A 25,239-nucleotide genomic window follows, 5' to 3' on the forward strand; every position below is an offset into this window, starting at 1 on the left:
CTCCAACGGCGTGGTTGCTGGCATCGCACATGATCTCGAACGGTATGTCCCACACCGGTGGTTGAATAATGGGGACCGACACCAACTTGTTTCTTAAAATTGTGAATGCCTCCTTACAATCATCGTCAAACTCAAACGGCACATCTTGTTGAAGAAGTCTGGTCATGGGCTGGGCAATCTTAGCAAAATCTTTGATAAATCGCTGGTAGAAGCCTGCATGGCCTAGGAATGCCCGTATGTGCTTTACGGTCGTCGGGTAGGGCAATTTGGCAATGGAATCGACTTTCGCCTTGTCCACTTCAATACCCCTTTCTGAAATCACGTGCCCAAGCACTATTCCTTCCCTTACCATAAAATGGCATTTTTCATAATTAAGGACTAGGCTTTTCTCCACACAACTTTTCAGGACAAGCTCTAGATGTTTCAAACATGTGTCGAAAGAGCTACCATATACGGTGAAGTCATCCATGAATACTTCAATGCAATTCTCCAATAGGTCGGAGAAGATGCTCATCATACACCGTTAAAAAGTTCCCGGTGCGTTGCAGAGTCCGAACGGCATTCTCCGGTATGCAAATGTCCCAAATACGCAGGTGAAAGTGGTTTTCTCCTGGTCCTCATATGCCACAAAAATTTGCATGTACCCAGAATATCCGTCTAGAAAACAGTAATAGGCCAATCTCTCCAACATCTGGTCGATAAAGGGCAGTGGGAAGTGGTCCTTCCTGGTTGCATCATTCAGCTTCCTGTAATCAATGCAAACTCTCCATCCAGTTTGCAATCGGGTGGGCACAAGCTCGCCTTGATCATTCTCCACAACCTGTATCCCTGACTTCTTCGGTACGACATGGACTGGACTCACCCATTGGCTATCGGATATGGGATAGATGATTCCCAACTCCAACAGCTTGAGAATTTCTTTCAGCACTACCTCTTTCATGACCGGGTTCATCTTCCTTTGAGAATCTCGAACGGGTTTGGCTCCCTCCTCAAGGTAAATGTGATGCATGCACTCCGTAGGACTGATGCCTTTTATATCAGCTAAGGTCCAACCGATGGCTTCCCTGTTCTCTCGTAATACTCTGACCAATCGGTCTTGCTGCACGATGGTTAGATCAGAACTGATGATAACTGGTAACGTCTCTTCTGGTCCCAAATAAGCATATTGTAAATGCTTAGGTAATTGTTTGAGCTCCAAAACGGGTGCTTTCTGAATTGAAGGTAACAGCTTCTCGTTCTGCCCATACTGAGCCAATAACTCCGGTTTGCTTGCCTCTGCTCCCCCAGCTAGATAGACTTCCTGGATTAATTCCTTGATCTTCTGGTCTACCTCCACCTCGGCTTCTAAAGTGCTTTCTCGGAGGGAGTAGAGCTCCATGATAGCTTCCTTCATTTCATCGTCCTCCATATGTTCAGCATCCCGATCAGTCAGACCATATTGAATCACCTTCTCCGTGGTATCCCTGGAACCAAAAGTAATTCCTTGTTCTTGCACCAAGGGTTCAAATACATCGACCATGTCCACCGTCTCCATTGCTTGTTTCCTCTTCATGGTCTCATAGATATTGAATTCCACTTGAACTCCGTCGAACTCACATGTCAAGATTCTGGTTTTCATATCGATCTTGGTTCTGGCGGTCATCATGAACGGCCTTCCCAATAGTATGGCATTCTCTCCAGTTTCAGGTCCGGTATCTAGAACGTAGAAGTCTGCTGGGAAAATCAAATCCCTAACCTTGATCAGCACGTCTTCCACTACTCCTTCAAGGTAAGCGTTGGACCTGTCAGCTAACTGTATGACCACACAGATGTCCCTCATCTCGCCAATATTCAATCTCTTGTACACAGCCAATGGCATTACATTAATGGAGGCTCCAAGATCCATCATTGCCTTATCCATGTTGGTTCCTCCTATGTTGCATGGAATGGTAAACATCCATGGATCCTTTCGCTTAGTGGGTAGCTTCCGTTGGATCACTGCCGAAACACTTTCTCCCATCACGTACCGGACTTCTTCCTCCATTTTGACTTTTCTTGAACAAAGGTCTTTCAAGAATTTGGCATATTTGGGGATTTGCCTGATAGCATCGAGTAAAGGTATGCTCAACTCAACCTTTTGAAACATCTTCATCATTTCACTTGCTTCCTTCTCTCTAGCTTTCTGTTTCAAGCGTCCCGGGTAGGGTGCTTCGGTTGGGTTGCTACCTCCAGCTTGTTCATCAGTTGGACCCTTCCCGTTCTTATTCCAGCCTCCTCGAAGCAATTCAGCTTCTGCTAACAATTCTTCCTCCTTTTCTTCCCCCTCAGGAAACTCGGTTAGCACCACTTGGGCATGCTCTCTGGGGTTGATTCCCATGGCTGGGAGTTTACCAGCGTTCTCCTCTAGTTTGGCCACTGCCTTAGTCAAATGACTAATTTGCTGGTTAGTTTGGTTCATGCTGGCACGAATTTCATTGCGAAATTTCTCGCTCTCCTTAGCCATACTTTCAATTGCTTCTTCCCAAGGTGCTCTCCGATGTGGAGGTTGGTAAGGAGGTTGTTGCTGATTCTGGTTGTGGTGTTGAGGTGGTCCTAACTGGTACTGTTGTTGATGCTGGTTCTGATTATACTGGGGACGTTGCACTGGTGCGCCCATATTGTTCTGCTGTTGGGGCTGACCATCTTGCTTCCACCGAAAGTTGGGGTGATTCCTCCACCCAGGATTGTAAGTATTTGCATAAGGATCGTACTTCCGTGGATTCCCATCATGTCCTCCAATGGCATTGACATCAACAATATCTTCACCAAAATTTGGACAATTTTTAGATTGGTGTCCAGTGGCATCGCAAAGGCCACACTGGCGAATCTTCTTTGGTATAGTCAAGCCCGAAAGAAGTTCCTTGAGTTCGTTCATGCTCTTCTCCATAGTTTTCTCCAGATTAGACATCCCTTCATTCTCTTCAGCTTTCCTTGGTTTCTCCAGATTCCTTTCATGCCCTTCATCGCGTGATTCTTCTGCCATGGTGCCCAACAGTTGGAAGACTTCCAGCGGGGTTTTGCTCATCAATGATCCATTACAGGCTGCTAGGACTAGACTGCGATCGTTCCTCCGTATGCCCTTTACAAAGCTCTCCACCTGATCTTTCGGAGAGATTTGGTGATGGGGGCAATTGCTTAACATTCTCTTGAATCTCGTCCAGTATTCGTAGAAGGATTCTAGCCCATCTTGCCTTATGCTGCGGATATCCCATCGCATCCGCTCCACTCATGCTGCTGGGAAGAATTCTTCCAAGAAGGCTTGTTGCAGTTGTGCCCATGTAGTGACACTGCCCTCGGGTAGGTCATACAGCCATCTTCTTGCATTGTCCACCAGGGTAAAAGGGAAGAGTATCAACTTGACATACTCTTGTTGTTCATCATTTGATTGGTGCATGATTGTCATCTCAAAATCTTGGAGATGAGTATGAGGGTCATCTCCTTGATATCCATTGAACTTCGGTAAGATTTGAAGCAATGAGGGCTTCATGTCATACCGACGAGGTGCGAACGGATTTGCGGGTAAGGTGATTCCGTTCGGCCTCAAGTTGAGGTTAGTTGGGTATGCCAACTGTCTGAGGGTCTGCTCCGGTACGGCATCTGCTTGTTCGGCTTCTGCCATAGCTTCGCGTCTCGTTATTCGTGCTTCTGCGCGCAGTCGTCTTTCTGTACGATCAATATCGGGGTCAAATACCAATGCTCTTACAGCTCTACGAGTTCTACGCATACACCAGTAGCGGAAGATGGAATGAGGAGAGAAAAAAATTGCTGCGCGTCACTCCCCGGCAACGGCGCCAATTTTGACACACACCCGTCGTGCGGTGCGGACAAAATACCAGTGTATGCCCAGTACAGACAATACACGCTCCTACTTCTCACAATAAGAACTTAGCCTTAGCGGTAAGTGTAGGATCGAATCCCACAGGGTGTGAGGAACCACTTTGTTCTCCTTTGACAAACTGAGGTGTCACAATTCTCAATCTGTATACTCTGCACAAGAAATAAACAAGATCAATAATAACAAAGGGGTGAGGTTATTCGGTTAGGTCATAACTGTTGTTAACATTCGTTTCGGTCATAGGCACACTGATGATCCGCCTATGATCCATACAAGCCCAAGGCGTGGCCCAAAGACATTGGGGCGTTTCAAGGGGTTATACTTCACATATAGGATGGTTGATTCTCATTGTGGTCACTTGGTCCGAAGGTCACACAATCCCCGGTCACAAGGCAGTGCTTCACTTCTCCGTAGATAGTAGTCATACCCGTTACTCACCAAGTATGACCCTCAACAACCTTCTCTCCCGAGGTCCCCAACTCCACGCTTTTAGTGACACATGCCTCCTGGACTCAACTATTTCCGGCTTTGTCAGCCGACCAGTCATAGACATGCTACGGCGCCGAGATTGCTTTCCTCGTTTGATAACCATGGCTTCATGCCTCGTCACAGTTGATGGATAGTCTCTAGAGAAGCCCAAGACTGAGGAAGGGCAGTGTATCCCATCAACCCTTTCCCCACCTTCTGGATCTACAACGCCTTTTGTTGACGCTGCTCAGCTACTCGGTCTTGGGCATACTGATTGTTGTACCTTGGTATACCCTGGCCTTTGCTTAACATGGATAGCGTTTTACCGAACGGAGATCACCCGTTAGGCCCCTACTGCCCATGGTTTCGAACAGATCCTTCCGAAACCACGAGATTCAACCGAAAGAACAAGTGCCTCACGAATGTTTACATGTTAACAACAATTATTTCCACCCCCAAAACCTCACCAAGTGAATTACTCACACATAACGCAATTCATAAATCCAAAAGGGATTAAACACATTATAGAACGAAAAGAAATACTGAATAGATAAATAGTACCTAGGCTTCAAGCCTTTGAACTTGTTCAAAAGTAGAAACACAACGGAAAAGGGAAAAGCAAGAAAATGTAAATTGTTTCGGATGCCACACACGGCGAACTTAATTGAACACTAAAGTAAAAACAAGAGTTTCAAGGTGCCAAGAGCTTCTTCACGCTGCACACCATTAGTCTTTTATACTGCCGGATGGTAGAGGCCTAACCCTAGCTGCGCCGGTTCCAAATCTTCGCCGGGATCTTCTTTCCTTAATTAGCTCGATCTTTGATTGATCCTGATTGGCCCGACACAAATAAAGGGAAAAATAAAGGGAAAAATTGGTTCTACCCCTTTATCATTGGTTCATTCAAAGAACGGCTACAAGGCACAAAAGGGGTAAACTAGGATCATATGAGAGTTTGGACACAATTTGAGTTAAGTGGCTAACAAAGATGGCCTTAAATCACTTCAATATTAACAACACATCTACTTTTATTTTCAAGAGAGGACTCATGTAAAGTTCTAGAGATCAACACACATGCTCAAATGATTTACACTCAAGAACAAAATGAGATTGTAATTGTATGACAATCAAAGGCTCAATTCTCACAAGCTCATTTTCATTTTCAAGTTCTTGGAGGTATAACATTTAGCTCATCGTCACGAGTTCAAACTCGACATGCAAAATCAACAAGTGACACATAACAATTTCTTTTCAAAAACACAATCATATCATAAGCCCAATAACAAACAAGTCATCCTCACAAAATTTTGCTACAATTATCCCAACACAAACCAAAACATAAAAAAGTCTCAATCTTCCAATTATTCAAAACAACAACAAAAACAAGATAAAACCAAAACATGCAAGAAACACAAGATAAACGAGATAACTAATCCATCTTCCCCCTCCCCCCAAACTTATTTCACACAAAGTGGAAATGAGGTTGGAGGAAAAGAGAAGGAAAAGTTGTCTCGAACTCACAACGGGGACGGGCACGGCTACGGCGGCGGAAAGGGGCCATGGAAGGTGTGAAAGTGGCGCATGTGCTCCTCATAGCGGCGCCGCTCCTCCTCTTGGTATTGCAAGAAGGCTTCGTATTGCCTTCTTTGCTCTTCTTGAATTGCATCAAAACGGGCCATATTGGCAGCTTGGAAGGTGTCGAAGCGGCCCATCATCCTATCCTCAAATCCGGCACCCCATCCTGGATACGCCGGGGGTGGTTGAGGTATCGCACCACCTTGTTCATATGCTTGCTCTTCCTCCTCGCCCTCGGGGGCGTGTTGTGCGGCATGGAGATTTGGAATGATGGAGGCGAGGTGGGCGGCTTCTTTCAAGCCAAGGTTGGTGGCTTCGCCGGGGCCCAAGATGGTGGTGAGAGCCGGATTGGGCAAAGGGAAGTACACCAAATGGTTTTACTCCTTAAGAACCCAAAGCAAGCAGGGACCGGCGGCGAGGAAATGATTTTGCACGAGGCAACGCCGGTCCAGGAGGATGTCTTGGGAGATTGGCTCCTCGGTGATGTCAATATTAAAACGCCCCGCTATGGGGGTGATCATCCCCCCAATACAAATCTTCCCGCTTGTGATGCGGGCTTGAGAAGCAAATTGGTCCGCAAGGAGGCAACCAATGGACAACGAGCGACGGGCGAGAGCTCGCCGAATGAGCAAAAGCTCATTTGCACGGCAAAAACCTACGTTCTCTCGAGCGAGGAATGTGAATCCAAATGCTCGTTGGAGTAGGCGGATCACCGGGTTACGGAGCGAGCTTGCTTTTGCCTTCTTGGAGTCGTAGTAGGGGACCTCGTCCACTTCGCCCCGGGTCATCAAAGACCAATTGGTTTGGGCATTGAATTCGAGTTCTCCCACATAAGGCCCGCCGCGCGGGCAACCCATCAAGTCGTCCAGTTCATCGATTGTTAGCTCCCGGGGCTCACCCCCAAGTTGAAAAGTAATTCGAGATGGAGCTCCATTTTCCTTTTGGAGAGTAAACGTGGAGAGAAACTCCAAGGTGAGCCTCGATAGCTTAACCACCCGCCGGTGATGGCCCTCCGCCATCCGCCTTGGTCCGCCAAGGTCCACACATCATTGGCTATGCCCATTGCTTCAATGGTATCCGAGCAAATGTAGCGACATTGCCGTTGAGGGAGGGCGCTTAGTTGCTCCCACTTTTCACGAGCGGCTCGGTTTGGAAGATCAATGCCATAAAACTGAGGTTGGCGCGTCGTAATGATGTCCTCTTGTGCCGCGGCGCGTGAGCTAGAGGCTTTTTCTTTGCCCTTCCCTCTAGTCAATCGTGGGGCCATAGCAAAAGGTGCCTACAAAATCAAAAGTGAGTTTTTATTTTACAAAGACAAAAACAAAGATAAAGACGCTTCAACAAAAACACAACAAACAACTAACATATTGAACTAAGCAAAATATCCCGGAAAAAGGGTGAATTCTTATTCTAAAAGCATCATAATTTCATCACCTTATCACAATGCATCTCAAAACACACATATCATCAATATCAAGCCCACAATCATCAAAAATATCCCCCCAAACTTAGGCATTTATCCACACCCAACACAAGCAAATTCTCAAGCAAAAACGTCAATTAAGCATAAATTCACCAATTAAATTGCAAATAAATGAACGACCCATCATCCTAAACATGTATAGAAGCAATTAAAAGCATCAATTCAACAATGTAGCACAATGTAGGAAAAATCCTAATTTTGAGCTATAATTGCATACAAACATGTAGAAGGCAAAATATCACAAAATAATCGGTAAAAATCATCTAAATCATGCTTAGAATGTATAAATGAAGGAATGAGAGCAAGTAAAACATACCTTGAAGTTGGATTTGGAAGTGTAAGTGGAGAAGAAAAAAGTGTAATTTCGTGGGTGTGTGTAAAATGGGTGAAAAGTGAAGTGAAAGGGTGAAAAATTTGAATTTTAGGGGTGAAACAGCCGGTCAACGTGGTCAACGGATGGGCAGGGGACCCGCGGTCGAACCCGCGGCCGCGATCGGGACCGCGGTCCCTCGCCCAAAATGTTCTGGACTCCGCTCGACATGAGCCGCGGTCGGACCCCGCGGCTGCGGGCGGAGCCGCGGGCGTACTGGGCACAGCGTGAAATGGGTAGTGGGCAGGGCCCACGGCCGTGGGCCTGGTCGCGGCCGCCCTGGGCGAGCCCAACACCAAAAAATCCGATTTTGCATGGCTTTTCAATTTTCAACCCCTTCAACTCTTTTTTTTTTTTCTTTTAATTATTAGGAAGAGAAATAAGAACACAAATCAAAGGAAACCCACACACATATATAAATATATACATAGATCAATATATAAATACCTATGTATGTGTGTGTTTATTGAACTTGCAAAAATGAAAAGATACCTTGTTGGGGTGCCTCCCAACTAGCGCTTAGTTTAACGTCGTGAGCTCGACGTCTTCATGATCGTGTCATGTCCTTGGTTCGGCGAGAATCATGACGGACACTTCATCTCGTGGCTCGGCTCGAAAATATGCCTTGATGTGTTGGCCATTCACCACAAAAGTGCGTCCGTCGTTGCCCTTCAATTCAATAGCTCCATTGGAGGAGACCTTGTGGATGAGGAATGGGCCCGACCATTTTGACTTGAGCTTTCCCGGAAAGAGTGAAAGGCGGGAATTGAAGAGAAGGACCTCATCCCCGGGTGCAAATTCCCGTTTGTGGACCATCCTATCATGATACCTCTTGGTCCTCTCTTTGTAGAGGCTTGAGCTTGCAAATGCCTCACTTCGAAATTCTTCCAACTCATTGAGTTGGAAAACTCTAGCTTGGCCCGCCTTTTTGAAATCAAAATTGAGCTTTTTGACCGCCCAATACGCCTTATGCTCTAACTCCACGTGAAGGTGACATGACTTCCCGTATACAAGTTGGTATGGTGACATGCCAAGCGGTGTCTTGTATGACGTTCGATATGCCCAAAGTGTGTCATCAAGCAAGAGAGACCAATCCTTCCGGCTCCCATTCACCGTCTTCTCTAGTACTTGTTTAATCTCCCAGTTTGCCAACTCGGTTTGACCATTTGCTTGAGGGTGATAAGCCATTGTCACTCTATGCTACACCCCGTACTTTTTGAGAAGGCCTTCCATCCACTTGTTGCAAAAGTGGGATCTTCCATCGCTTATCAAGGCCCTTGGAATTCCATGCCTTGTCAAGATATTCTTTTGGAGGAACTTGATCACCACTTTGGAGTCATTGGTTTGAGTAGGAATTGCTTCCACCCATCTTGAAACATACTCCACGGCCAACAAAATATATTGGAAGCCGAAAGACATTGGGAATGGGCCCATAAAGTCTATGCCCCATACGTCAAAGAGCTCAACTTCAACCACATTGTTAAGGGGCATCTCGTGCTTCTTTGAAATTCCTCCCATTCTTTGGCATTGATCACAACTCAAAATAAATGAGTGGCAATCCTTGAATATAGTCGGCCAATAGAAGCCACTTTGAAGCACTTTAAAAGCGGTTCGATTGGTGCCAAAGTGCCCTCCACTTGGGGAAGAATGACACTCCCTCATAATAGCTCCCCATTCTTCTTCGGGTACACACCGCCGGATGATGATGTCGGCACATCTTCGATATAAGAACGGCTCATCCCATAAGTAGAATTTCACATCATGAAGGAATTTTTTCCTTTGGTAACGATTCAACTCGGGCGGTGGATGAATGCCGGATGCAAGATAGTTGACGTAGTCCGCTATACCATGGGGTGTGGGCCTTGACTTGCAAGATTTGCTCATCGGGAAAGTTCCATTGATGGGCACATTTGCATTTTCCCCTTCCACGGGATTCTCAAGTCTTGAAAGGTGATCCACCACAACATTTTCACATCCTCTCCTATCTCGGATTTCAATATTAAATTCTTGAAGGAGGAGGATCCACCTTATCAACCTCGGCTTGGCATCTTTCTTCTCAAACAAATATCGGATGGCCGCATGGTCGGTGTGAACTATGGATTTTGTGCCAATGAGGTAGGAGCGGAATTTGTCGAAGGCATACACAACCGCCAAAAGTTCCTTTTCCGTGACGGTGTAGTTGGATTGGGCCTTATCTAGAGTCCTACTAGCGTAGTAGATGACTCTAAATAGCTTGTCTTTCTTTTGCCCCAACACGGCCCCGACGGCGATGTCGCTTGCGTCACACATGAGCTCAAACGGTTGCGACCAATCAGGTGTGATCAAGATGGGAGCACTCACCAAAGCCTTTTTGAGTTTCTCAAAGGCCACCAAACAATCTTTATCAAAGTTGAACTTCGCATCTTTTTCAAGAAGGTGACACAAGGGTTTGGTGATCTTTGAGAAATCTTGGATGAATCTTCTATAGAACCCGGCATGCCCAAGGAAGCTCCTCACGGCTTTCTCATTGGATGGTGGTGGAAGCTTCTCAATAGCCACTATCTTTGCTCGATCCACCTCCAATCCAGCTTTAGAGACCTTGTGTCCAAGCACAATTCCATCCCTAACCATAAAATGACATTTTTCCCAATTCAACACAAGGTTAGTTTCCTCACACCTTTGCAACACAATAGAAAGATTATGGAGACAATGATCAAAAGAATTGCCAAAGATGGAAAAGTCATCCATAAAAATTTCCATTACATTTTCAATTAAATCATGGAAAATAGCCATCATGCAACGTTGAAAAGTAGCGGGGGCATTGCAAAGACCAAACGGAATGCGTCTATAAGCAAAAATGCCATAAGGACAAGTGAAAGCGGTCTTTTCTTGGTCCTTCGGGGCAATCATGATTTGATTATACCCGGAGTACCCATCAAGAAAGCAATAAAATTCATACCCCGCCAACCTATCAAGCATTTGGTCAATAAAAGGAAGAGGAAAGTGATCTTTTCTAGTAGCGGTGTTCAACATCCTATAGTCAATACACATCCTCCATCCATTTACTAACCTAGTTGCAATTAGCTCATCATGCTCATCTTTTATGACAGTTATCCCCTCATTTTTAGCAACAACTTGAGTGGGACTAACCCACTCACTATCCGAAATAGCAAAAAAAATTCCCGCATCTAGCAATTTGAGAACTTCTTTTCTTACTACTTCTTGCATAATAGGGTTCAACCGTCTTTGACCTTGCCTCCTAGGTTTAAAATCATCTTCCATCAAGATCCTATGCATGCAAATGGATGGGCTAATCCCTTTTAAATCGGAAATTGACCATACTATAGCGGACCTATACTTCCTCAAAACATTTAGTAATTGATCAAGCTCATGAGGGGAAAGGTAGGATGATACGATTACCGGATACGCCTCATCCTCACCAAGGAAGGCGTATTTCAAGTGTTCGGGGAGAGGTTTTAACTCCAAGCTAGGAGTCTTCTTCTCCACTCCTTCATCTTTCGGCTCTCCATTCCTCAATTTCCTGCACAAAGTTCATTTCATTAGTCTCAACAAATAAGTTGGAAGCATTAAACTCATCATTATCAACAAAAGAGAATAGAGGGTTTAGGAGGCAAGTGTCCATTGGATTGTTGTAGGTGTGGTACTCCTCCATGTTGATGCAAGACTCTATCACTTGCATCATCTTGCATTCATCAACCCTCCTTTCTTCTTCTTCCTCCTTGTACTTGAGAGCCTTGTGGATTGAAAATGTGAAGCTCTCATCATTCACTCTAAGGGTGAGTTCGCCCTTAGCAACATCAATGAGGGCTCTCCCCGTTGCCAAGAAAGGGCGCCCAAGAATCAAAGGCACATCTTTGTCTTCCACCATGTCCAAAACAACAAAGTCCACCGGGAAGATGAAATTGTTGACTTTCACTAGGACATCTTCTACTATCCCCTTTGGATAAGAAACGGAACGATCCGCCATTTGAAGGGCAATTGTGGTTGGCTTGATGGTGCCAATCTCTAGCTTGTTGAAGATTGAGAGCGGCATCAAATTTATACTTGCTCCCAAATCACACAAAGCTTTCCCAAAACGATCATTCTCAATATCACAAGGGATTGTGAAGCTCCCGGGGTCCTTGATCTTGGTGGGGATTTTTCTTTGGAGAACGGCACTACATTCTTCGGTTAGATTGACCGTCTCATTCTCTCCCATCTTCCTCTTGTTTGATATGACCTCCTTTAGGAACTTTGCATAGGAGGGCATTTGTTTCAAAGCTTCAAGAAGTGGGATGTTGATGTGCACCTTTCGAAAAATCTCAAGAAACTTGGAGAATTCATTCTCCACATTCTTCTTTTGATGTCTTTGAGGAAAAGGGATTGGTGGGCAATAAGGTGGTGGAGCCACGTACACCTCCTTCTTCTTTCCTCTATCTCTTTTTTTCCTTGGAAGGGTTGCCATCTCCAACTTCAACCACAACACCACTTCTATCTTCTTCGTCGGGCATCTTGGGCTCTTCATATGTTGTCCCACTCCTTAGAGCAATGGCCTTGCAATGCTCCTTAGGATTCACGATTGTGTTGCTTGGGAATTTCCCTTGTTGGCGTTGATTGTTTATAGACTCGGCAATTTGTCCCACTTGTATCTCAAGCATTTTCAATTGCTTGGCTTGAGCCTCTAACTTCTCATCCGTTCTTGTCATGTGAGCTTGAGTCGTGGTCATGAACTTCATCAATATTTCTTCAAGGTTGAGCTTCTTCTCTTCCTTGATCATGCCATGGCTCACCGCAAATCCGGGCGGTGGTTGCAAGAAATTGTTTGGATTGCTATAGGAGATGTTAGGGTGGCGGTTAGGTTGGAATCCTTGAGTGTATTGCCCTTGCCCTTGGTAGCCACCTTGTTGTTGGGGCCGGAAGTTCGCATAGCCTCGGTTGTTGTTGTTGTTGATGTAGTTCACATCCTCGAAGCTAGTTTGTTCTTCAACCATGGGCTCTACCCTTGACATTGATATAGCATCAATCTTGCTATTCATGGCGGTCAATTGAGCCGTCAAAAGAGCTATCGGATCCGAGCTTGTTGTAGCCGCCACCTTCTTCAAGATGATCCTCTCCGTCGAGAATTGATGGCAATTGGTGGCCAAGTTCTCAATGATGTGAGCGGCCTCCGCGTGGCTTTTCTCCAACAATGCTCCATTGGCCGATGCATTCATGTCTCTTTGCATCTCACCACTACACCCGGTGTACAATACACAAATGATTGTGTTTTGATTTAAACCATGGTTAGGGCACTTCCTTAGCATCTCTTTGGATCTCTCCCAAGCTTCGTAGAAGGATTCTCCATCAAATTGGTGAAATTGGACTATGTCCTTCTTCATCTTCATGGTTCTACCCGGAGGGTAGAACTTGTTGAGAAACTTTTTAGCCATGTTCTCCCATGTGGTGATAGAACCACCCTCTAAAGATTGGTACCATGTCTTGGCCATGCCCCTTAGCGAAAAGGGGAAGAGTCGAAGTCGAATGGCATCCTCCGGGACACCATTTATCTTGATGGTGCCGCATATCTCCAAGAAGTTTCCAAGATGTCCATTCGGGTCATCTTGGGAAAGACCGGTGAATTGGTTTTGTTGTACCATATTTATGAGGGCCGGCTTGAGCTCAAAATTATTGGCGTTGATTCTCGGGGCATGCACTCCTCCTTGTTGGACAATGGGTTGGAACATATTGCTAATAGGTGGTGGTGGTGGTGCATTCCTTTGAGCCTCTTGCTCATTGATTTGCCCTTGCATGTCCTCCAATTGCCTTTGGAGTTGACGGATTAAGTCGTGATTTTCCGCCATGACTTCCTCCAACTCTCTATCTCTTCTTGTTCTTGCTTTGTTATGTCGGCAAAAAGCTTCAACCTCAAGGTCTATAGGTATAAGAGGTGCACCCTTAGACCTTGTGTTCATACACTACCTATCAACCAACAAGAACAAAGAATCAAATCACAATCTTAAAATAGAAAACAAAAATTAAAGCAAGTAAAATGTCTAAAGTAGTTAAGCACAATGAAGCAAAATATCACAAGTAAAGAAACTAAAGTAATCCCCCGCAACGGCGCCAAAAAGTTGTTCGCTAATATTTTCACCACGCCGCAAGTATACGGGTAGTTGTAATATATGGAAGCAATGTCGTATCCCACAAGGATTAGTAGTTCAATCTAGTGATTATCCTAATTCATTTTACTAGACTATTTAGACTAAACGATGGAGTGATTGGTTTGATTATCTAACTAAATATTTAACAAGTGCAAAGACAAATGAAAACAAGTAAGCAACGTGGACTAATGCAAAGATTAAGACGATTCAGGGACTAGGCATCGATGGTTAAGCAAAGGACTTCAATTATAGCTCAATACTAATCTTGACGATCCTAATTATCTAGAGTGATCTCCCAACTAGTTCTAGCCCCCTCCCGGACGACTAGAACGGTAGATTACGGGTCATAGTTGCCGTCCCCGGTCAACTTCTAACCTATAACTCCCAAAAGCACACAAAGATCAACATACTCTCACCCAACTCTCAACCTCCCGGTTATCGAATTGATAGGTTTCAAACACCTTATCTATTGCAAATATTCTCTCCCGATTCAAATTGCAAATTAGAAATGCATAGAATGCGGCCAACAATCCACACAAGAGATAAAGCAAGGTTTTGAAAAGATAAAGTGCAAAGGAACAAACAAGACTTATATTGAGCACAAATAATCAATCCATTACAATAATCATCTAGCCTAATCCCCAAATCAAAGAGAAATTAGCCTATCATGTTCAACAATAACATACCCAATAACAAAGGAAGCATAAATGAAAGAGAGAGAAAGAAAGAACAAATCCTATTGAATAGCTTGCTTCAATCCTCTCTCCTCTTCAATGCCTTCTTCAAATGGGTGGTTGAGTGTAGTTATGGAGCTAGGGTTGTGAATGGAATATTTGGAGTGAAGGGTTGGTGTGTGTAATGAATGTTAGAGAAGATGAGTGATGAAGAATGAGAGAAAAAGAGGGGGAAATGGGGTTTTAGAGTCAAAATTTGCGTCTGGGCCCACCAAAGGGCGGATCCCCGCCTTATCCCCGCGGTCGCGGCACAAACCGCGGTCGGGAACGTGGCTGGAAATGGAGGATGCCGCGGTCGGGGACCGCGGCCGCGGCTCGGACCGCGGTCGACGTTCAAAATCGTTCTGTACTCGGGCGCAGGAGGCCGCGGTCGGGTCCGCGGTCGCGGGTGGGACCGCGGTTCCGTCTTCTTCAGCCACGGCCGGCTGCCGCGGCCGTGGGTCCTGCGCAGCTGGCTTCGTCAGCTCCGTTCTCCCTCGTCCGAGCTCTGATTCCGGCGCCGTTCGCGCTCACGGATTCCTCTCGAGACGTACTTTGCTCTTATGCTCCCACAATTCTCCAATCAACTCTTGAATTGCCCTGAAAATATTCAAAAACTATACCAAGCAATCAAGACTTCATAAAACTCAAAATTGGGCTACAAACACATATTAGCAATCGATTTATGGGGGAGAATGACAACAATTCATGCGATATTGAGGTATGAAATCCATGTTTGTCATCGAGCTTAGACTCTAAACTTCTAGTACTATGTTATTTAACGTTGGTTATCAGAAGCATGAAACCAAACTTGTGATCCTGAGGTTTAGAATGTTGTTGATTGATTAATATCACTTGATTTCTATCTTTCTTCATTCAAAGGGCGTTGCTCGACCTTTTTATCCCATTATTTGAATTTCACAAGGTTCTTACCTTGTTTATTTCTATGATTTTAGTCGCACCTCGATTATAGTTTATTCCTTCAGGAATTGGGTGTGACAATTCTAAATCTTACCATCCATAATCTTCCTAATTTGAAGGCATATAACGCAGGCATGAGATAGTGTAGGATATAATTATCATTTTCACAATTCAGGAACGGTTATTAAGATCTATTTAATTAATATCAAATTTCCTTCCATATCTAATAAAATATTTAAACTCTATCTCCTAACCTAAACGTGAACGAGCAGTATTTTTTTTCTACAGATTTGTATAGTGACGTATTGTATACACATAATCTCATGAACTATGCATTAATATATTACGAACTCATTAAATATTAAACTAGTTATCACATAATACAATACTCATTTTTTTGTTTCTTCACTACCATATAATTCGTAACAAAAGTACTTCCGATTCGTAACATTGAATGAAAATTTTCCATGTTACATGAAACTATAATTTGTATCAAAAAGTACTTTCAATTCGTAACAATGGCCGAAATATACGATTCCTAGGGCACGATTCAGAAAAAAAATATGTTATTTTAGAGGAGAAAATAATATTTCTTCGTCTGTGAATTCATCTTTCTGAAAATATCAAAAAAATATAATTCGTAACATATAATTCGTAACAGATGACATTAGTACAAAACATATAATTCGTAACAGATGACAATAAAATTCGTAATGCACTATATTTAGACATATAATTCGTAACAACTACACAAAATAACACTTTGAAATATTATTAGACATATAATTCGTAACAAAATTAATGGCCGCAAATAAGATGAAAAAAAAAAGTAGAGAAATGATTGCTAAGATATGAAAAATTGAAATTGCATTCACGTATGGTTCAGATATGGAAAATGAAATCCCAAAATTAATGGCTGCAAATTATGAAAAGTCAACTTTATGCAATTCCCCTTACGCCCTTATTTTGAAAAATGCTACGAATTCAGAGCCTAACTGTTATGAATTGATCCGAAATGACATCGATTAGGTAGAGATCTATGGTGAGCAATTGTTCTTATTTTATACTTAAGAGTGTTTTCATTGTAGCCTCACCATATATATATATATATATATATATATATATATATATATATATATATATTATACTCTCCGTCCCATAAGAGTGTATCACATTTTTCATTTTCGTCCGTCTCTTTCATAAGTGTGTATCAATTTTATTTTGGGACATGACTCCACTTTATTTTTTTATCCACAATCACTCATTTCTACATTACCCTATAATCAATTCAACCATAACCACTCATTTTTACTAAACACATTATTTACTAATTTTTTAATAAAATTCGCACCCTCTTATTTGTGATATACTCTTACGGGACGAATGGAGATTGGAGCATCATTTTTTAAAAGTTCAAAATTAAAATTCTATGTTGGAGGTCAATGGGACACGTCACAAATCCATAATTGAAAATTGAATAGCGAGGCTTTCTGGTAGCTCTAATAAGTTCCTATTTATTGTAATTAATTCTCCCTCTGTCCCCCTCTAATAAGCTCATTTTCTTTTTTTGGGAGGTTCCACTAGAATCGGCTCGTTTTTCATTTTGAATTAAAAAAACATACTTAATCTCCATGCCCAAAAGGAGTAATAGTTTGAGATATTTTGTAGATATTCAAATAGTTCATATTCTATTATAACTAGTACGCTCATTCATGTGATAGACGACGTATATTGAAATTAAACCATATATTTAAATAAATATATATAGATATTAAACAAAATTAAAATATAAAAAAATACAAAATAAAATAAAATAATCGACATTAATTATAATTATTAGATAAATTTAAAAATTATTCGATAATGAAAATTAGCATTATGCATTAATAATATAGAATATTCTGTGTCATAGTAACTAAATAAATATTTTCAAACACAAACATAAATAAAAAGTTGTAAAATTTCAATGAAGAGTGAAAATAAAATATTTTAAATTTTAAATTTTTCATAATTCATCGTTTTAAATTCCTTTTTGATGATTTTATGCTATATTAAATTTAAGATGTATTTTGAATATTTTTTTATGAATCAAATTTGACGATATTTAGAAAAGAATTAAAATATAAAAGAACATAAAGAAAAAAAAATAGTTGAAAATTTGGTAGGAGAAGAGAGAAAAAAACGGGAAAAATTGGAGGAAAAAACTCATCTTTTATATATTATATTGATTATTATACTTGTAATATTCAAATATACTTTATTATAATTATTAATAAATCAAAATATTTTTGTTAAATGACTCTTAGTTTCCTAAATTTGAATATGAACAAAATTATTCATACGACATCCGTCCCATAAAATTATGTCTTTATTTCATTTTGTTTCCCAAATATACGTACTTTCTATTTTTTCCTTAATGTGCCATCATTTCTCCATTATTAATATTCTCAATATGGGACCATTTTTCACTATCAATATATTTTACACCCTCCGTCTCTCAAACATCTTCCTCTCTTTCCATTTTGGTCCATCCCCAAAACATCTTCCGAACCTATTTTTGAAAATAATTCCACTCGCTATTATTCTTATAATCTCCATTTTTGTGTGGGACTCATTCTCCACTCATCTAATACACAATTAATTTTTATTAAAACCTGTGTCACCATCCTTTAGGAAGATATGGGACGGATGGAGTATTGATTATCAATACTCTAAACAACTTTCTCAATCAATTTTTATTAAAATTTGTATAGAAAGATTTTAAACATAAATATGAGGGAAGGATGGAGCATGATCTAGCTAGGATTTCCAAAACATGACATGGACTTTGCCAGTTTTTTCTTGGAAGATGTGACTCCATTGGCTAAAGAATATGGAGTATTTTTTTTATTGGATAAACATGTATTCCCTCCGTCCCTAAAATAACTTTCTCTTTTTTCATTTTGGGACGTCCCCCAAATAACTTCATCTTTCTTTCTTTCCATTTTTGGACACGTACCCCACCACTAATAATACTTTATTTATTCTTACTTTTCACTTTTCACCACTCTCAATACTAATTATAACATTTTTCACAACTTCCAATAATAATTATATCACTTTTTCTCCACTATCAATACACTTTACAACTTTTCATTAAAACCTGTGCCGTCCCCAAAGAGGAAGCCATTTCAGGGACGGAGGGAGTATAATAGTTTACAAGGCATACAAAATAGATAAATTATAGTACATGATTTTCCAAATATGACAAGCTCAAACCTATGAACTCGTTGATCCAATTCAAATATGAGATATTTAGCTAAAAATACCCATTCCAACCCTCAACCATCCTCATGTCGTCTTTAATTTTTCAACCACAACTAGTGCTATTCTACATTGAACATTCAAATTTTGTGTGCCTTTGTTGAAATTTCAACGCGCCTCTACATATGACACTGACATGTCATTTATTGAACAACTCTTGACCTCGTGTGGTGTCGGGGTTTTTTTAACCAATGCTCTCCCAATGGTTAAAGCAGGATTTCTTGGTGATTCTATGCTTCTTTTTTCGTTGTTCAGCATCCCAACAATATCAGAGATTAGTGGTCTATCAACGGGATTTTCTTCGACGCACAGTAGACTTATTTGAATGTATCTGATAGCAGTTGATGATGAACCATTGGAGAGTTCTAATATGGGATCGATGAGTTCATCAACACAATCACTCTTCCATAAATTCCACGCCTAAAACCAACAACAATATTCCTACATTATGAGAATTAATGTAAATAATAATCTATTATCATTTCATTATTCACATTAGGACTTACGTATCTAAGAAGACTACGATACTCAGAACACTACAACAAAATATGGCTATTACTACATGCCTCTTACGACATATAATATGTATGTCTCGATAAGACCTCTATTACGACATCTTATTTTCTAATATTAATTAATATAAAATCGATAAATACTATAACAACATAGTTAAACTTGTGTCGCAATATTATGTCAATTATGACACCAAAAAATGCTTCATCTCAGCCACAGAGAATGATAATTGTTTTCTTTTTTTGAAAAGAAAGTAGTAAAAACAAAATAGAATAAATACTTGTTAGATATTAGCGGCAACTTTCCCACCAAAGTGTTTATTAATAACCTCCCACCAATTTTTTTAATTATGTTATATTCTAAAATTCAAAAGAAATACTAAAATTGTTTGTCTCATGCCCTACCCACTCCACCTACGAACCACAATCTATGAACAAAAAAAAATTAACTGGCTACTACAATTTTCTCTCCCTCTCGACGCCTCAACGGAAGAAAAAAACGAAGAAGCCGCGGATTGACGCCCCTGCAATTGGTGAGGTCCGTGAGGAGTGTATGTTATTGCGGTCCGACAATTTTAATCGTCCTTGCAGTCGACCCACCAGAACTCCCTTGCACTATCTAAGGTAGTTATATGGTTTCTCTTCAAATCTCTACATTTTGTGGATTATTTTGAATTTTCAACTGATTGTATGTGAACTTTGTAATGTTTCAGAGCCCTCAATTACACTTCAATGTTTTTCTCGCCATGTACAAGGGTCCTAGAGGTATTGGTCCGTTAAAATACTCTAGATCTAGGTACATATTTGTTGAATTTATCTTATGGGTAACAATTAAGTTGTAATTTGAAGTTTAGAATTTGGATAATTTTGTTGCAGATTAAGTTTCTCAATACTTTGTTGGCTTGAATTTGGCTTGCAACTTTGGATGTCTTGGATTGAAGATTGAGAATACTTATATCTAGATTGGCATGGGGTTATCTAAGTGAGTTTTTGTTTTCCCTTCATTGAAACAGATTTTTTCTATCTAGTAATTTGATTTGCTTTTGTTCGTCTACATTACTATTGCTTTCTTTAATATGTTTCAAGAGAATATTTCAACTAAAATGGCTGCAAGATAGATGGAGGCATGACTTATAGCTAGTTTCCACCATAACTGATATGGTTTATTCGAAAATAAGCTTAGAATAAATAGCTTTGACTCTTTGATTTTTGTTGTGCTTTTCTTTTGCTACTTGTTTGATTTTCTTTTGGTTCTTTGGCAGGTAGATTCGTAGGCAATAGTTTATCTCCAATGCAATATTGGTTCTTTTTTGAAATTTTAAAAAGACTTTTGACATCTCATGTGGTATCTGACCCAACAACTTAAGTGGGTAAATGACATAAAAGTTATGATCTTTTATGAGTTTATAATTCACATTATTCACATAAAAGAGGGTGAGAGGGGAGCGCCTCATCAGCCATCAACTCAGGTTGTTGTCATTTGTGGTGTTTCAGTTTTATCAAGTTTGTTTGTTTTATGCTTATCTCAAATTTGGTTGGGTTTCTTACAGATTGATTTTTGATTTTTAAATATATAATGGTAAAGGCTAATTATTTAGTAATTATTAGCTGGTTAGAATTGCTTAGCAATATGTTAAATAAGGCAACTACATTTTTTTCCCAATCCATTTTATTTCACTTTTTGCTTCTGTGAATATGTGAAAACTATTTCGTTGGAAATGCTCATGTATGACTTAGCAATCTGCACTTATAGAGATGCTAGCTGCAACTCCTGCTCCTGTTCAGAATGACACTAGAGATGATGAACCCTTGAATGAAGATGATGTGGGTCGGGGGAGGATTTAAACACCATACATTTGGTTTTAGCTCAATATGACAAGATGCCCCTTTGAGCAAGGTTTGAGACAATTTAATTTTTATTTGTGTCATCAAATTCTTGGTGCTTGTATTTACTTATATTTATAGTGAGATTGCATATAATAAATTAGTTTAATAGTTAGCAGTTAATATAATGAGTTTCACAGGCTTGTGTAAAAGATAAGAGTGTTGGATGTTTTGTGACTGGTATGCTCTTCTGCATACTTTTTTTGGATTAACTTTTTAGTAGTAATTTTATGATTGATTTAGTTTATGATTACTACCAATGGTATTTGAAGATGCCTTGATGAAATGGTTGCTCCACATTGTTTTCACTATATGATGTAGTTTTGCTTCATTAATATTTAATTATTGAAATTAGATGTTTGAAATCTAAAGTGTCGTCATTTTTTTTCAGGTACAGAAGCAATCAAAATGTCAAATTCTTGTACTCAAGATTTTAGCCAAGTTTCTTCACCAGAGAAATTTGAAGAGTGCAAGCTGTTGCCGACAGGCGACAACCTACTCTAATTTTTTTCTTTTTCTTTTGGAGATAGTTGATAGGATTTAGAGCTATTTTCGTAGCATATAGGATTTAGAGTGCAACCGGTTGGTTTAAGTATTCTAGTTTATTTATTATTTATAATTGTAACAAAATTTGAATTGGTGTTTGAAATGATTATAATATTGATGCAATAGTTGAATACATCTTTTTGCTATTTTATTTTCATTTTATACTAATTTGGAAAGTATTATCATTATCAATTTGGAATTGGACACGTAATAAGTATATATTGTAAAATATAAAATGTAAAATGACTTTAGTGACATGAGATAATGATGTTAAATTGCATTTATCCAAATGATCGGTGTAGTAATAGGTTATTTATCACGACCCATAGTTGTGTCTAGATATATACTTACCCTTTAGCTACACTAGTACACGCGACACCATAAATAAATGTTGGGATAGATCAAATGTTGCAATAAGTATTTTATTCTGACATTTTTAGGTGTCTTTAAAGGTGATTTTTTTTGTAGTGGAACCGTACAAACCAGTGTTCTTCTTTCCACTGATAATCTCCAGCATCAGTATTCCGAAGGCAAACACGTCGGACTTCACAGAGAAAAGCCCTTCCATGGCATATTCCGGTGACATATAACCACTGCATTTGGGAAAATTAGCAATCTGCATGCAAATTAAAATTTCTTGCCAAATTGCAATATTTTACTTACTAAGTTCCAACAATCCGTTTAGTATTTGCTTGAGAGTCGTTCCCTCCAAATATTCTTGCCATGCCAAAATCAGATATTTTGGGATTCATGTCAGCATCTAGCAGGATATTGCTAGCTTTCAAATCCCTGTGAACTATTCTCAAGCGCGAATATTGGTGGAGATACAAAAGCCCTTGAGCGATGCCTGAAATTATATGAACGCGTTTCTTCCAGTCTAGTACCTCTTTCTTGTTGATCTCTGCATTCAAATAATAACAAATTTAGTGAGCTTTAGCAATGCAATTTAAGATTTTAATGTGAGAAGACCACAAACCAAAGAGGAAAGAATTCAAGCTTTTGTTGGGCATGTATTCATAAACTAGTATCATCTCATCCTTCTCGTTGCAGCATCCTAAGATTCGAACAAGATTTCTGTGCTGCAGTTTGGCAATCAGTTCCATCTCATTTCTGAACTCCTCTAATCCTTGACCAGACCTTTTTGAAAGCCTTTTCACAGCCACAAACTGTCCATTCAGCAACTCTCCCTGCAAAATATTTACTATCCTCAAGTCTTGATTGTATGTAGACAAATGTAAATAAAAGTGAAATTATATTACCTTAAAAACAGGTCCAAAACCACCTTGTCCAAGCTTGTTTGTGATAGAAAACTTGTTGGTTGATTTTGCTATGCTCTCCAAACTGAAAAATGGCAACTCATGCCCACTATCTTTCTTTCTAACTGAACCATGTCCCTCATATGCCGCTTCATTAGAATTCCAATCAAGCAGTAATAGATTCTGATTTCTTTCCCCTGACACTGATCAGACACAAAACAAGACACAAATATATTAGCTAAAGCTCATCACCACAGCAAGAAACAAGAAACTTGTTAACTACCTTTGCTTTTGAGCTTCGGCCAGATATAGTAAAAGCAAAAACATGATATAATGACCGCAGCAGGAATGGGCACGACTAGAGCCACGACAAGTAGTTTTCCATTATAAGCTGATTCTGTTTTGATATAAATATCCACCCCCACAGAATTATTTAATGGGCTCTCCATAGCTGACAAATCTCCCATATACAAGAAACATAGTCCTCCAATAATCGTATCGTAGGAATAAGCAGTGCAGGAGCAGTTTCTGGAGCATGCTAAATTGCATAAATCATTTGTAGTAGTTGTCCAGTATTGAGGGTATGCAGGCAATCTTGCAATGCTTAATGTTACAAATGTGGTTTTTCTCTCACCACATTTAAGCGGTCTCCTTCTCTCACACCCACTAGACAACTCCCCATCTTGTACAAACCCATCCAAGCATCTGCAGTAGCTGTGGTTGCATATGCTATTAGGCCGACTCATAAAATCTGCAGTAGAAGCGAGCACAATCCAGGCCTGGCTAGCCTCGGACCATCCATAACGCGTCAGTCGGCCTAGATAGTCTATCACAATCCTCGACACTAGTGAGTCACTGTAATTCTTATAGTACATGAAATGTTCATCAGTACCGCTAGACTCAAGAGCAACATTGTAAGAGCTGCTGAAATTTGAGTGATTGCCACTTGCCCACAATGAGAGATTATCATTATATCGTATGAATAGTTGTCTCTTATCTGATACTAAAGAGTAATTTCCTAGAGAGGGATCATTCGGATTCCTCCAAGAATAAAGTGAATTCGGATTCCTCCAAGAATAAAGTGAATCAGAATCTGTAAGCTTCATACCTGGCAGCCACGTGTCAGTTGGTTCGTCAAAGCTCTGCCATAGAATGCCGCCTGAAGCGTTTCTCATCACGAAATTTCCAGTGTCGAGAATGAGTGCCTCTCTAATATTTGAACTTGTCCCAAAACATATCTCCCCATCATCAATTCCCGCGATCAGCAAACACAATGAAGAATATTTGTCATAGTAGAGTAATTTCAGTTGTGAGTTGTTAAGGATAGGTGTGTACCTATTAAACACCCAAACTACGGTCTGAAGGGGTATGCTTTTGTACCATATGCCAATGTAAAAATTGGTGGAATTTGGTGGAGAAAAGTATCCCAACTCAAATTTGCCCCCTTTCGAAACTAAGGTCTGGTTTGGCAGGAGAGATTGGCCAAGTAATAAGGTGTCTGATCCATTGCAAACCAAACTGGACAAGAATATGGGCAGAGCAAAAACCAAGATTGATAAACACATGAATGTCATCGTGTGTTTACAAGTGGTGGCATTGGCAAAGAGTTATCCACCAAACAAAATAGGAATCACCTTCTTTATTTGGAAGATAATTGAAGCACTACTGTGAGCCTAATTGCGAAAATCACCTTTATTTTTTCTGAGAAAAGAGTGATCTGGTTTAATATACGTCTACGGCATTTGTTGAATATTTCAACTCTAATTATTGTTGTGGAAATAATTTCAAAAAAAAATTATTGTTGTGGAAATATAGGGCCTGCTCTGCTATTTACGGGTGCACGAAATATCTCAATCTAGAAGAGTTCAATAAATTCATGCAGATTCCTCTTTCGCTTTCAACTCATCACGTTTGGTCCAAAGGTTGAGACTTATTCAGAGATAGAGGGAACGGACCCATTGGATTTTTTTTTAGAGATATTTGCCGTAAAATACATGCAAATTCTGATTTTTCCCATGACCTTTAAAATTTGAAAAAAAATACATAACCTTTGGATATTTTCTGATTTTTCCCCGAGTATAAAACACCCCAAATCGAAGCTGAGTTGGACGTCTGAATTCCAGCGTGGCAAGATCCCTGGTAAACTAATACAACGTCGTTTTGTGAGAATCAAGTCAAATAAAAAATTAGGGCTCGTGAAAGGCAGCAACTCATTCTTAAATCCTGCACTTCCAAG

The 25,239-nt window shown here is 40.4% G+C and overlaps 1 protein-coding gene and 1 long non-coding RNA gene across 2 annotated transcripts; one reads left to right on the forward strand and one right to left on the reverse strand.

Annotated features, from left to right (window-relative positions):
* Positions 1–18,569: 18,569 nt before the first annotated feature.
* On the reverse strand, positions 18,570–24,976 carry LOC131012905 (G-type lectin S-receptor-like serine/threonine-protein kinase At4g27290). The gene is made up of 7 exons (XM_057940880.1): positions 23,287–24,976; positions 23,007–23,206; positions 22,724–22,934; positions 22,411–22,648; positions 22,229–22,340; positions 19,312–19,323; positions 18,570–19,225 (listed from the first exon to the last, which is right to left on the reverse strand). The coding sequence occupies exons 1-7, from the start codon at positions 24,575–24,577 to the stop codon at positions 18,914–18,916; spliced, it is 2,376 nt and encodes a 791-aa protein (XP_057796863.1). The 5' UTR covers positions 24,578–24,976; the 3' UTR covers positions 18,570–18,913.
* Positions 19,641–21,880, forward strand: LOC131012908 (uncharacterized). The gene is made up of 5 exons (XR_009097514.1): positions 19,641–19,941; positions 20,031–20,082; positions 20,194–20,299; positions 21,071–21,214; positions 21,593–21,880. It is a non-coding gene; the product is annotated as an uncharacterized LOC131012908 (long non-coding RNA).
* Positions 24,977–25,239: the final 263 nt, after the last annotated feature.

Source organism: Salvia miltiorrhiza, chromosome 2 (assembly GCF_028751815.1).
Source record: "Salvia miltiorrhiza cultivar Shanhuang (shh) chromosome 2, IMPLAD_Smil_shh, whole genome shotgun sequence".
Lineage (NCBI taxonomy): Eukaryota > Viridiplantae > Streptophyta > Magnoliopsida > Lamiales > Lamiaceae > Salvia > Salvia miltiorrhiza.

Excerpts from the sequence above, each read along its gene's own strand:
- LOC131012905 (XM_057940880.1), bottom strand. The coding sequence starts at position 24,577 with ATGACATTCATGTGTTTATCAATCTTGGTTTTTGCTCTGCCCATATTC. Across the intron at positions 22,935-23,006 it reads GTTTTGGACCTGTTTTTAAG|GGAGAGTTGCTGAATGGACA; the intron begins GTAATATAATTT and ends AATATTTTGCAG. Across the intron at positions 22,649-22,723 it reads CTTGAATTCTTTCCTCTTTG|AGATCAACAAGAAAGAGGTA; the intron begins GTTTGTGGTCTT and ends ATTTGAATGCAG.